Source organism: Acanthochromis polyacanthus, chromosome 9 (genome assembly GCF_021347895.1).
Source record: "Acanthochromis polyacanthus isolate Apoly-LR-REF ecotype Palm Island chromosome 9, KAUST_Apoly_ChrSc, whole genome shotgun sequence".
NCBI classification, from domain to species: Eukaryota; Metazoa; Chordata; class Actinopteri; family Pomacentridae; genus Acanthochromis; species Acanthochromis polyacanthus.
Genome location: NC_067121.1, coordinates 12935449 through 12948431, shown reverse-complemented (window position 1 = coordinate 12948431; position 12983 = coordinate 12935449). Strand labels below are relative to the sequence as shown.

Sequence of the window (12983 nt, the reverse complement as noted above, 5' to 3'; positions counted from 1 at the left end):
GAACAATTGTGGTGTTGTTTTTCTACTGAAACATAACAAATGCACCAGGACCTATACAAACAGAATGTAACAAACTGTTCAGTGCTCAAAAAACTGTGGCCAGTATAAAGTACTTATGACTAATAGCAGCTTGATTTAGTAGCTGAATGTGATTTGGCTTGGCATTAAAAACGTGTCAGTGTGATCTAGATGTCTATAATAGCAGCAAATATTTTAATATAAGTAATTAACAAACATATTGTCTGTTTTTATGTTTTTCCAGATGTGCGTGTCACAGTGCCCAGACAAGTTTGCAACCTACACTGAGATGCAGCTCCAAAACAAACTCAGCAAAAGTTACTGGGAATATTACAGACAATTCTGTAAGCCGGGTTTCAATGACCCCAACAAGGTATCACTACAATAACACATAATGAATACTGATGTGGTAATCTGGGATTAAATAAAAGGAGTAATGTGTAGGCTGCCACACAGAAAAGTAACACAATATTGTATTACAATTGTGTAACACATCTAAGTGCATCAAGTTTCAAATTTTAATTGAGAAATCTCAAAATGTAGCTGAACATAATGATATAAGGATGATATCATGCAGGTGACATATTTTTCCTGCTGCAAACAGGTTTCAGTAAAACAAAATCAATGTATTTGACCCAGGCACAAAGTAACCACGAAAGCTAGATTAACCACAGTATCAGTTATGATCAGTAGATCCAGAGAGCCATGTTCCCTAATTGGCACTGGGTTGTCAGTATATTTTTCTTCCATCTCCTCTTCCCAGCGACCTGTCTGCCGCTGTGAGGTCTTCTGATCACACTGGGGCTTTAGCAGGTATGATAGGAGCACTTTTGTGGCTATCCATCAGCCTTAGTTGAGAATATTGGTCAAGGCAGAAAAGGAATGATTCAGCTAGAATCAGAAAGGTATTATTGACAATGTTCATATGCAAGGAATTTGACTCTGTAGTTTTAGACAGTGAAATCCCACAATCTTTTGACTATAGGTCTACAGTGTAATCAGGTTGTTACGAGTGAATTTCTGCACTCGCATAATATATCAGAAGACATCGCCAGGTCACCAGGCTTTCTGTGGATTGTTATCAGTGCCTGCAATTGCCGACGGTGGAGGCGAAACAGAAAGCTGAAGCTAGGATGTCAGTCAGGTCTAATCGCAAGTCTGAGGAAACAACTGTACAAACCGTCATTACCGAGCATCTGTAAGGCGGGAAAAAACACATTTATAGAGTGTCATGGGGTGGCTAAAAGTAGGGGGACAGGGATCCCTTAGCAAAGGCTCCTCCTCCTCCTGCTGCTGCTTCTTCTTCTTCACAGTACATACAACAAAACTGGGAAATTTATTTATTATGTATAAAAGAGTGACCAGTTTCATTACAAATTGCAATGACATTAAACATGTTCTATTGTATTCTATTCTGATATTGTTCGGGACCTCCCACCTTTATTTTCTTGCCACTCTGACAGCCAACAGCTGACATTGTGTAAACGACTATGGGCTGCAGCCCCCTGTTTTAAAAAAACATCTGATTCCAGTGAACTGTTGAAGGCATTAGCAATAGTAGATTAGAACTCCCCCTTGTCAAAGCCCCCATTCTTATATCTGAAATGCCCTGACACTAGAATTTCTGAAGCAAGAATAACATTGCCCTTCAGATAGATCTTGGCAACTACAATGATTAACCAAGCTTCAACCTATGGTCAAGCATAGTTTAACAACCTTTCTTGTTAAATGTTAAGATTAGCTTTAAGTGCTAAATAAAATTTGCTTAAGTACTGTACTTATGTACACTTTTGAGTTACCTTTATGTTACATAGGTAATTAAATTTTTTGTTACCTAAAACTTCTACTAAGGTACATGTCAGAGGGAAATACTGTAATTTAAACTTCACAACATTTATTTGATTAACTGAGTGACAATTTGCTTTACAAATTCAGATTACTAAAAAAAACAACATAAAATGTAATGCTATTATTATTATTATTATTATTACAGATGAAATAACAAAACAGTAAAGCAATTCAAATTAGTCTCAACTTTACCAGCTGCAACAGTAACATAATACGTACCATTTATCTATCGAATTCTGCAGTATTATAATATGCCTTATTCTGATAAAGGCCACTGTGCATAAGGATTGCTTTTGCTCTTGGTGCATAAAGTGTGCTAATGTTTTTGTAGTAAAAATTTAAATGCCGACTATTACCTGTAACTAGATATTCCACAGTTGCAGTTAGGCTGTGGGATGGAGAAGGAGGATGTTAGGTTAATAACAATTTCTGCATTTTTTCTGGATTTTGGTCATTTTGCTAACAAAGAGGGTTAACCGCCTGTTATTCCCCTTCCAATTGCCTACTGGGGCATTAGCCTTGGTTTCTTCTTTTGAAGAAATGCATTTGTATTTTTCATCCAAAGTTTGCTGCAGTGGGGTGTTTTATTAGCATTTCAGCAATTGGTGGGCCAGTACACTGGCAGAACACAATATTTTATACAGGCGATCAAAGGATAGGGAGGGGACAGTATGTAAACACTGAAGTGAACAGGGGTTGATGTGCAAATTGGTGCTAATCAATGACAAAGGTAAGTGAACAATGGGTAACAAAAGCTACGTCAAGTTGTCTGGCAGACAACAAAAGGACACTAAGGGATGTCTCCAGACAATACCTGATTATCAGAATCACATGTAGCAACAGGATGTGCTATTTTCTTCATCACGGCTCACTGAGGTTTTATACTTTTATCTTTAGCTCTTCTGGCAATTAATGGCATGTCTATGAAAAAGGAAAAATCTATTGAATAACTGTCCATTTTTCACAAATATGCTCAAAATCCTTTAAAGTACTGATGATAAAGTTGCATATAACTTGGAGGAATACAAGATATTGTGTTTGCATTATCAACAAGTCATATGCAAGTGTATTAGGCTGTATAATTTCAAATAGCACATTGTACCACCATTTCAGATTTTGTTTAAAGTTTACATGTTTGTTATTTGGGAGCCAAAACTAACCGTTGTAAAATATTTTGGTAAAATTTTGAGAATTTCATGTTGTGTGGATGTTTAGTATCTCCAGAAATATTACCATGAACAGAAAAACAGTTAAAGTTAAAATTAAAAAACAATGCAAAATTTTTAGATTAACTTGGTATTGGGGCCCCAGAAATTACATGTACAGTGTTTATATGGATGTGCATGTGTCCCTAAAAATACAGTCTTTGGCTGACATGTCACCAGCTTTTGAGGAGTCAGAGACCCAAGTACAGACAGAAACATAGCAGACCAAGATTAAATACATAAAGGGTTCAATTCAATGAGAAAATCATTAACAAGGAGGTCATGTGTCTGATAATGGGAGAAAAAAATTATCAGGAGAAGGGAAGGGGTTGGAGAAATAACTATTTAGGGAACTAAGCTGCAAAACAAAACAAAAGATTAACTGAGGCCTGATGTTGACCACTAGGGGATGACTGAAGGAATAACCAAGCCAGAAAACTATGGCAGGAGAAACTACTTTGGAATACTAGAGATGTGGGGAGAACTGCAAAACACTTTTGCATTTTGCAGTTAAAGAACAGTAAAGACACACCAGTGCCTATAACAATTGTAAGGCTATGGCTTCTGCTCTGCTTAGATTCAAATTAACAGTATAAATCAAACTTTAACCTAACTCTTCTGTCTCTCCTTTTTCTTCCAGCCAGCATCTCAGGTTCTGCGAGATGAGGATTGTCCCTCCATGATTGTACCAAGTAGACCATGTAAGCATCTAATTCCCCTAAAATGTTAGCTCAGTCTTACCTTAACATTTTTTCAAATATAATGCTTTCAAATTGAACATTCTAAGAATCTGTCAATGTATGCACATGTATGTCAGTTCTCCGGAGATGTCTACCAGCCTTCATCACTTTGAATGGGACTGTGACGGTAGCAAACAGAACCAGGTTTAAAGATGCTCTGGAAATGCCACGCAGTGTTACTGAACTCCAACATGCTGCTAAGTACCAGAACTTCTTCTCTTACATACTTTTGGAATTTCTGTCTTTGTTTTATGCCAAAGGTTACTTAACAGCGGTAGCAAACTCACTGCACTTTACATTGCTGTGAAAAAGTTTTCGCCCTTACAGATGTCTTCTATTTTTGCATATTTGTCACACATACATGTTTCAGATAATCAATCAAATTTTAATGTAAGACAAAGCTTACCCAAGAAAATGCAAAATGCTCTTTTTAAAGGATCATTTCATTTTCTTGAAGGGAAAATGCTGTAAATGCTGAAAAAAGTAATTTAGCTGTCAGTTGACTAAATGTTCAAACTTGTTTGGCAATTGGATTAAACTTCACCAGTCACATTCATGTATGTTTACTGGCAGGCTTGTTGAATCTAAATTTCATTGAAATAGAACCTGTCTGACATTGTGAAGAAGGCTAAAGGATCTCAAAAAGCAGCACACAATTCCATGCTCTAAAGAGTTTCATGAACAGATACGAAACAAAGTAATAGACATCAATCGTCTGGAAAGGGTTACAAAGCCATTGCTTTGCTCTGGGACTCCAGCAAACCACAGTAAGAGCCATTATTCACAAATGGAGAAAATATAGAAGAGTGGTGAACCTTCCTAGCAGTGTCTAAAACTCAAGCCCAAATGGGTTTATATGGGTTTTTGTCATAATCCAGCAAAAAGGCTATGATAAAAATGGGAGAAGACACAGGTATTGTCAACAAAAGTGTCTGTTTTATTAAATACTACTACTAATAATAATATTGTCTGGTGTAGCACCACAAACCAAATGACAATGTCCACTCTGCTTGCTGCAGCCACAAGCAGAGTGGAGAGAGAGCTAAGGGGTTAGGCCTTTTGTAGCCTGAAGGTGCTGGGCCAAAGTGCACCAAGCAAGTAGGACTGCCTACTATATCGACAGCAGTTTAGCAACCTGAGGAAGCAATCCATAACATGTAGACAACCAATGTGCCCAAACAGTTTACTGAGCAGGGCCATCATAGCATGACAGTGATGCAGAGCACACAAGCAAGTCCTCCTCTGAATGGCTCAATAACAACAAAATTAAGGTTTTGGAGTGACGGACTCAAAGTTAAGTCTTGCAGCTCATGATCAAAAACCATATAATGTGGCAGTTGTTGCTGCCAGCTATTAGGTTCAGGGGGGCAATTACTTGTTCACAACTCTGATATAACAGCTTGGGAGTGGCTCGAAAGTGACAGCTGGTTAATGTGTGCATGAATCCTTGGAGTGCATGAAGACTCATGAAGTTTGTTCTTGCTGCCAACATTTGGTGTACTTTATCTATGGCTGAGACATTTTAACTTTAGCAGAAGCAGCTCTAGAAAATAAACTCGGGGGAAATCTGTGTAGGTTCTCATTCATACAGGTCATGGTTATCCAAAGTTGTTAAAATCAATCCATTGGACTTTAAGAAAGTTCCTTGAAGACGTTTCACCTCTCATCCAAAAGGCTTCTTCAGTTCTGGTGGTGGTTGGTGTTGCCTCAGCTTTTAAACCTCTGTGTGGTGTGTTTTCAGGGCTATTATTCCAACGACCAATACCAAGACTCGTCTGACTACTCAACGATGGTCGTTGTGAGTATCGGTGGGGGTCGTTGAAATGCACAGATGTCACTGAGCCCTCGTGTGATAATGGTGGTCATTAGCATGAGTCTGCTGAGCAGTTCTCTTGGGGAGTTTTAAAAGGACCTGATTGTAAATCAGCGAAAGATGATGTCACAGACCACCCCCTGTTTAGAGATGGCTTCTCTACTTTGACATGGATGGCTTCTTTCACTCCTCTCTCAAACCATCTGTCCTCTCTGTCCAAAATCTGAACATTGGTGTCCTGAAACGAGTGCCTTTCTTCCTAAAGGTGAAGGAAGACTGCCGAATCCTGTCCTGAGGAACTGGTTCTCCTATGTTGAGCCATGCGCTTGTTAAGTGGCTGTTTGGTTTCCCTGTGTAGAGATCTGATCATTCCTTGTTGCATTTAACTGCATACACCAAGTTGCTCTTCTGGCTGTGTGGTGTGGGGTCTTTTGGGTGGACCAGTCTTTGCCTGAGGGTGTTATTTGGCTTAAAAAAAGACAGGGATCTGGTGTTTGTTGAACTGAAGAAGCCTCTTGGATGAGAGGTGAAACGTCTTCAAGGAACTTTCTTAAAGTCCAGTGGATAAACAACTTTGGATAAACTTGGGGGAACATAAGGCAGCTGGTAAAATCAGAATGTCTCCCCACTGAAGAAGAGGGCAGCCATGGAGAAGGATTATGCAGATATTGAGCTTGATGATCATTGGTTACTTAGCTTGTAGAAAGTGGATGAAATTACTTCTAGCATGTAAAGCCCAGACCATGTCTAGTTGAGGGAGGGCTAAAAAAAATGCATTAGTCGCTACTTAATTTAATCACAACTTTCATTTTATTCTAAGTTTTTCAAACAGACAAAATTCAATACAAACACATTCTCATGATGTGGCACTTTTAATATATTTGTCTTTAATGAAGTAATGCTGATGGGTCCATGAATCTTTTAATTTGTGGTAGACTGTCCACCTTTGTTCGTGTCCCAATACATCTCTCTTCCAATTTTCAGGGGTATAACAGGACTAGTGGACACTAAGGAGCTGGTCATGAACATAGTGGAAGATTATGCCAAGTCATGGGCATGGATACTCATGTAATTACACAGACAACACACACATAGGTGATTAACATATGTGTAAAACTGCAACATCTAATTTTGTGTTAGAGTTACACAGCCAGGCCAAAAAAAAAAAAAAGTCGCCACCTGGATTTAGCTAATCAAATAGGTAAGGGCCTTCCATTGGATAATTACTGCAGTGATGAATATGTTAAAGCTGGCAACAATTTATTTAACCCTAGCTGATGCAGTAAGGAGCTTCTTTTCATAAACAACCATATCAGAAGACAAATCCTGTGGTCATGGAAAGAATGCTAATCTGTCTCAGACGGGTCAAATTATTGGCGTGCATCAAGCAAAGAAAACAACTAAGGGGATTTCTGAAACTGCTAAAATCAGGTTAAGAATCATACAATGCATCATTAAAATCTGGAAGGATAGCGGTGAACCATCATCTTCAAGGAACAAATGTGGTCGACCATGTGCGGCTCAAATGAAATTTCATTGTATATGAAAGTGTGCAATGACAATAAAGGCCTGATTGATTGATTGATCTGATGAGTCCAGATTTACCCTGTCCCAAAGTGATGGGCATGTCATCGTAAGAACGCTATGTTTTAGCATTTATAAACCCGTAGAATTTACTTCAGCAAAGTTAATTGTCCTTTTTTTGTTTTTTTTGTTAAATCTTGATATTTGTGTACTTTTTTACTGTACTTTTCTGTGCACTGTGGCAGAGGTCTACTAATATCTTTGGCTGTTAGTCTGGTCTTCATCCTGCTACTGAGGTTCACAGCTGGGTTACTGTTGTGGACCACCATCATGGCCGCCCTACTACTTTTGGCATATGGTGGGTACTCAGGACTTTATATTGTTTTAAAAGGATTTTTTTTAATAAAACATGATGATTCTAATGTAGGGAGAAGCTTCAACAGCTTATTGTTAGGATCTGCCCCAGCTTCTGCCCTTTTGTCCTTTCCCACTTTTCCTCCCTTTTCCTTCCTTTCTTCTGTGTGTGTTTTGGCTTGTGTGTCTCTGTCTCCCTCTGTCTGTTGTCTTCCCCTTCTGCCTCTCTCCCAGTCGCTCGCCCCCTGGCTCTGTCACCTCATTACTGCATTACTTTAAATCACTTATAGCTACTCAACGCTGTCAATGTTTAGAAATTCTCAATGATGGCTAAAGGTTTTAAAATTGGACATATTAATATAAATAGCCTTAAGAATAAATTAATAGAAATTGCAAACATTTTACAGTCCCAGAGTCTAAATGCACTTGCTATTTCTGAAACTAAATTAGATGATACATATGATGATAATGAACTGAATATCCAAGGATACAACATTTTTAGACGGGATAGAAATAAATATGGCGGTGGTGTGGCTTTCTATGTTCAAAATCATATACCTGTGAGAATCAGAGATGACCTGATGAGGAACGATGTTGAGGTTATATGGATACAACTGTATTTAGCGCATGCAAAACCTCTATTGGCTGGATGCTGTTATCGTCCTCCAAGTGCAGATTGTAAATATTTGACTCAAATAACTGAGATGTTGACTTACTGTAGCACTTTTGGGTCTGAAATATTTTTCATGGGAGATTTAAATTTTGATTGGATGTCCAAAAGCTGTTCAATGAGAGTAAAATTATGTGATACTACGACTGCAAATGGTCTTGTACAATTAGTTAAAGTACCAACAAGAATTTTCTCGAGAATTGATGGTACTATTACATCAACTTGTATAGACCACATTTTTACCAATGTTCCAGAACTATGCTATAATACTATTTCACTTTCAGTATCTTTTAGTGATCATAATTTAGTTATCACAGTTAGAAAAACTAAAATGAACAAGGTGGGACCTCAAATCGTTTACAGAAGATCTTTTAAAACTTTTGATCAGGATGTGTTTAAGATGGATATTAAAAATCTAAGTTGGTCTAATGTATTTGCAGAAAAAAATTTGAACGATGCACTTAGTAAATTTAACAAGAAATTTATGCATGTAGTAAACAAACATGCACCCCTAAAAAGGTTCACAGTAAAAAATATTAATACACCTTGGTTGGATAAGGATTTAAAGCAACTAATGAAACAAAGAAAACAAGCTAAAGAAACAGCCTTATTAACTGGTAACTTAGAAGATTGGAACATGTGCCGAAGACTACGAAACTATGTTACTAAACTCAACAGGACAAAAAAGAAATTGTATTATGAGAAAGAAATTGAAAATAATAAGAATGATTACAGGAAAATGTGGAATACGATAAATGATTTAACTGGAAGAAAGAAAAAGTCTAATCCCACTTTCATTGAAGTTGATGGCAAATTTCTAACGAATGCAGTGAATATAGCAAATTATTTTAATAATTATTTTATTGATAAAGTAAATGCACTTAGAGAAGCAATGCCAAATGCTAATTTTTCATCACACCTAAACATTCAAAATGAAATAATGAAGGACAAAAATTGCACTTTTAAATTTCAAAAAGTAACGGTGAATGAAGTTGAAAAAATGATTCTGAGTATTAGAATTAAACCACCTGGTGTTGATGAAATGAACGCTAATTTCTTGAAGATGACAGCTGATCTAGTAGCGCCTGCTATCACTCACATTATAAATCTAAGCTTCACTACTGGAATTTGCCCACAAGAGTGGAAAAAATCCAAAATAAACCTTTTTCCGGCAAAAATAGCCGGCCAATAAGTTTACTGACAGCAATTAGTAAAATCATGGAAAATATTGTATACAAACAAGTTAAAAGCTATTTTAGTACTTTTGGATTGTTAGTTCCTAATCAGCGTGCCTATAGAAAAGGGCATTCAACTGCTACAGCTCTGACTGTTATGACAGACGACTGGCTGACAAGCATTGAGGAGAGGAAGTTAGTTGGCAGTATAATGCTAGATTTCTCAGCTGCTTTTGATACACTAGACCATAAAATTTTAATTGAGAAATTGGAGGCCTATGGTTTTGATGATACTGCAACCACATGGTTCAACAACTACCTAACAGATAGAAGTCAGGCTGTTTTCTTCAATGGTTGTTACTCAGATTTTTTAAAACTAGCATGGGGAGTACCACAGGGAAGCAGCCTTGGTCCTTTGTTGTATAGTATCTATACCAACGATTTATCCCTAGCTTTGTCTAAGGCCAAGAGTGTTATGTATGCAGATGATACAACAATATACACATCAGCATCAACTAAGGAAGAATTAAACAGTGTCCTACAGGCAGAGTTAAATGCAGCTTTTGAATGGATTATCCACAACAAACTGGTTCTGAATATATCCAAAACAGTTAGTACTATTATAGGTTCTAGTCAATCTGTTATTCAAAATCCTCTGTTAAATATTAAAATAAAAGATACTGTAATTAAGCAAGTTAATGAAACAAAGCTTTTAGGGATAACAGTTGACAATAAATTATCTTGGTCAAAACACATACAGACAATGTGTGCCAAAATGGGAAGAGTTATTTCTATGATCAGAAGATATGGATATTTCTTGACAACCAAAATAAAAAAAGTGATTGTGCAGGTTCTAATATTGTCAAACCTCGATTATTGTCCAACTGTATGGTCTAATCGCACCAAAGATGATATTAAAAATTTGCAAATTATACGAAATAGAGCAGCACGCTTTGTGCTGCACTGTAATTATTATACTAGCATTCAAAGTATGCATCGAAAATTAAACTGGCTAACGGTTCAGGACAGACTTAAATATTCTATACTGTGTTTGTGTAGGAAGGTTTTTCTAACAAAAACTCCTCTGACACTCTATCAAAAACTAATGTTAAGCTCTGACATACACTCCTATCCAACCAGACATGCCTTTGCAAACAAATTTACTTCACCTAAAATATCAAGCAACTATATAATACCTTTGCTTGGAGAGGCATGAAAGAATGGAATTTACTTCCCAAAGAAATTACATCAATTGAAAATGATTTAAAATTCAAAAGTGCACTGAAAGAGTTTCTTTCTGCAACATAATCACCAGCTCTGTGTTGAAATACATGTCTGAACGAAGAACTGATATTTGCTATTGTAATTTTCGGTGTCATTTTATGATGACACTTTATGTTTATTTAAACTACAGTATGATTTAAATGTGAAATATTTTATTGTCTGATTGATTAATTGATTGATTTAAATGTGAAATATTTTATTGTTTGATTAATTGAGTGATTGCATTTTTAGAATTGTATGTCATTGTAATTTTTTTAGGACCCCAGGAAGAATAGCTGCAGCTTATGCTGTCGCTAATGGGGATCCAAATGAATAAACATAAAAAAAACATAAACATAAACATACTCTCAGCTGCTGCAATCAGCTCAATTCAATCCACCTGGTCTCCTCCCCTGTTATTTAAGCGCTGCCATTTCCCTCAGTCTTTGCTGGCACATCATTGGACACACATGCAGTTTCAGACACCACTTCCCCACTTCTGGATTACATCAGTTTTGGACTTCTTCACTTTTCACCCCTTTTGTGGATTACCCTTTTGGACTCTGTTGTGTGTTTGGACTTTAGTTTGCTTTTGCCTTCAGTTGTTCCCTTGTATGGAAGTACCTTTTGTAGCCTCGTCGTTTGCCACAGTTTAGTTTTGTTTTTTGCCCTTTCATTCCCGTCTTCAGTTTGTTACAGTCTTTGATTAAATAATCCTTTTATTTATTATCATGCCTGGCTGCCTGTCAACTATGTCTGCACCTGGGTTCATAACACCCCCTCGTCGTGACACTTATGCTGTCAAATATTTTTTGAAAGTGACAGCTGAGGTCTGAAAAGAATTTATATTTATTTTATTTTATTTTATTTTACCAGGAAGTCCCCTGAGATTAAAAATCTCTTTTCTGAGGGAGACCAGAAAGAACAACTCTTCAAACTGTGCTTAAATTATACCATGAAGTAATCAAACCACTAATGAAAGAGACATGTTTCTGAAATCTCTAACCAGCGTTTTTCTAATTTCTGAATGTGACTGCACAGGTATGTGGTACTGCTCCATGGTCTGGTCCCAGCTCAGATACAGACAAGGATCTGAAGTTGCCATTTTAGAGGTCGGCCTGCAGACAGACCTACAGATCTATCTACAACTCAGACAGACATGGATCATATTTTGTAAGTCTTTTTTTTTTTTTTTTTCAGATCAATGGGTGGCTGTCATTGAGTTATTAAATAAATACCAGTCAAAAGTTTGGGCACACCTTCTCATTCAGTGATTTATATTTATTTTAATTATTTTCTACATTGTAGATTAATACTAAAGACATCAAAACGATGACGCAATCCATATGGAATAATGTTGTGAACAAAAAAAGTGTTAAATCAGTATATGTTTTATATTTTAGATTCTTCAAAGTAGCCCCCTTTTGCTTTGAAGAGGGCTTTACACACTTATGGCAGTCTCCTGAAATGGTTTTCTAACAGTCTTGGAGGACTTCCCAGAAGTTCTGAGCAGTTGTTGAGGAACTGCCTACTGAAGCTGACTGAGAGAATGCCAAGACTGTGCAAAGTTGTGGTGTATTGACTCCCATACACTATATTGCCAAAAGTAGTCGCTCACCTGCCTTGACTCTCATATGAACGTACGTGACATCCCATTCCTAATCCATAGGGTTCAATATGACGTCGGTCCACCCTTTGCAACTATAACAGCTTCATCCCCTCTGGGAAGGCTGTCCACAAGGTTTAGGAGTGTGTTTGTGGGGAATTTTTGATATTTCTTCCAGAAGCGCATTTGTAAGATCACACACTGATATTGGACGAAAAGGCCTGGCTCTCCGTCTCCACTCTAATTCATCCCAAAGGTGTTCTATAGGGTTGAGGTCAGGACTCTGTGCAGGCCAGTCAAGTTCATCCACACCAGACTCTGTCATCCATGTCTTTATGGACCTAGCTTTGTGCACTGGTGTACAGTCATGTTGGAAGAGGAAGGGGCCCCCTCCAAACTGTTCCCACAAAGTTGGGAGCATGGAATTGTCCAAAATGTCTTGGTGTGCTGAAGCATTCAGAGTTCCTTTCACTGGAACTAAGGGGCCAAGCCCAGCTCCAGAAAAACAACCTCACACCATAATTCCCCCTCCGCCAATCTTTACACTTGGCACAATGCAGTCCGACAAGTATTGTTCTCCTGGCAAGTGCCAAACTAGGGCTGAACGATTTATCGTTTTCTGATCAAAATCGCAATTTCTGAAAGTGCATTCATGTGCTCGTCAAAGTGCCGTTTTTTTTGCAGCGCCCCTGATTGACCCAGGATCTGTTGTGTTGACTATTTTGTGGCACATGACCAATCAGAAGCGGCATGCTCCTCGTGGACAG

General features: G+C 37.6%; 1 protein-coding gene across 2 annotated transcripts in view; it reads left to right on the top strand.

Annotated features, from left to right (window-relative positions):
• Nucleotides 1-12983, top strand: part of LOC110965364 (choline transporter-like protein 5-A) — a 55260-nt gene that overhangs the window by 13825 nt on the left and 28452 nt on the right. For both annotated transcript variants that reach the window (XM_051953357.1, XM_051953358.1), the window contains 6 exons: nucleotides 263-391; nucleotides 3712-3772; nucleotides 3889-4012; nucleotides 6609-6692; nucleotides 7394-7506; nucleotides 11652-11783. In XM_051953357.1, the coding sequence (XP_051809317.1) occupies nucleotides 263-391; nucleotides 3712-3772; nucleotides 3889-4012; nucleotides 6609-6692; nucleotides 7394-7506; nucleotides 11652-11783 (643 nt within the window). The remainder of the gene's footprint in view (nucleotides 1-262; nucleotides 392-3711; nucleotides 3773-3888; nucleotides 4013-6608; nucleotides 6693-7393; nucleotides 7507-11651; nucleotides 11784-12983) is intronic.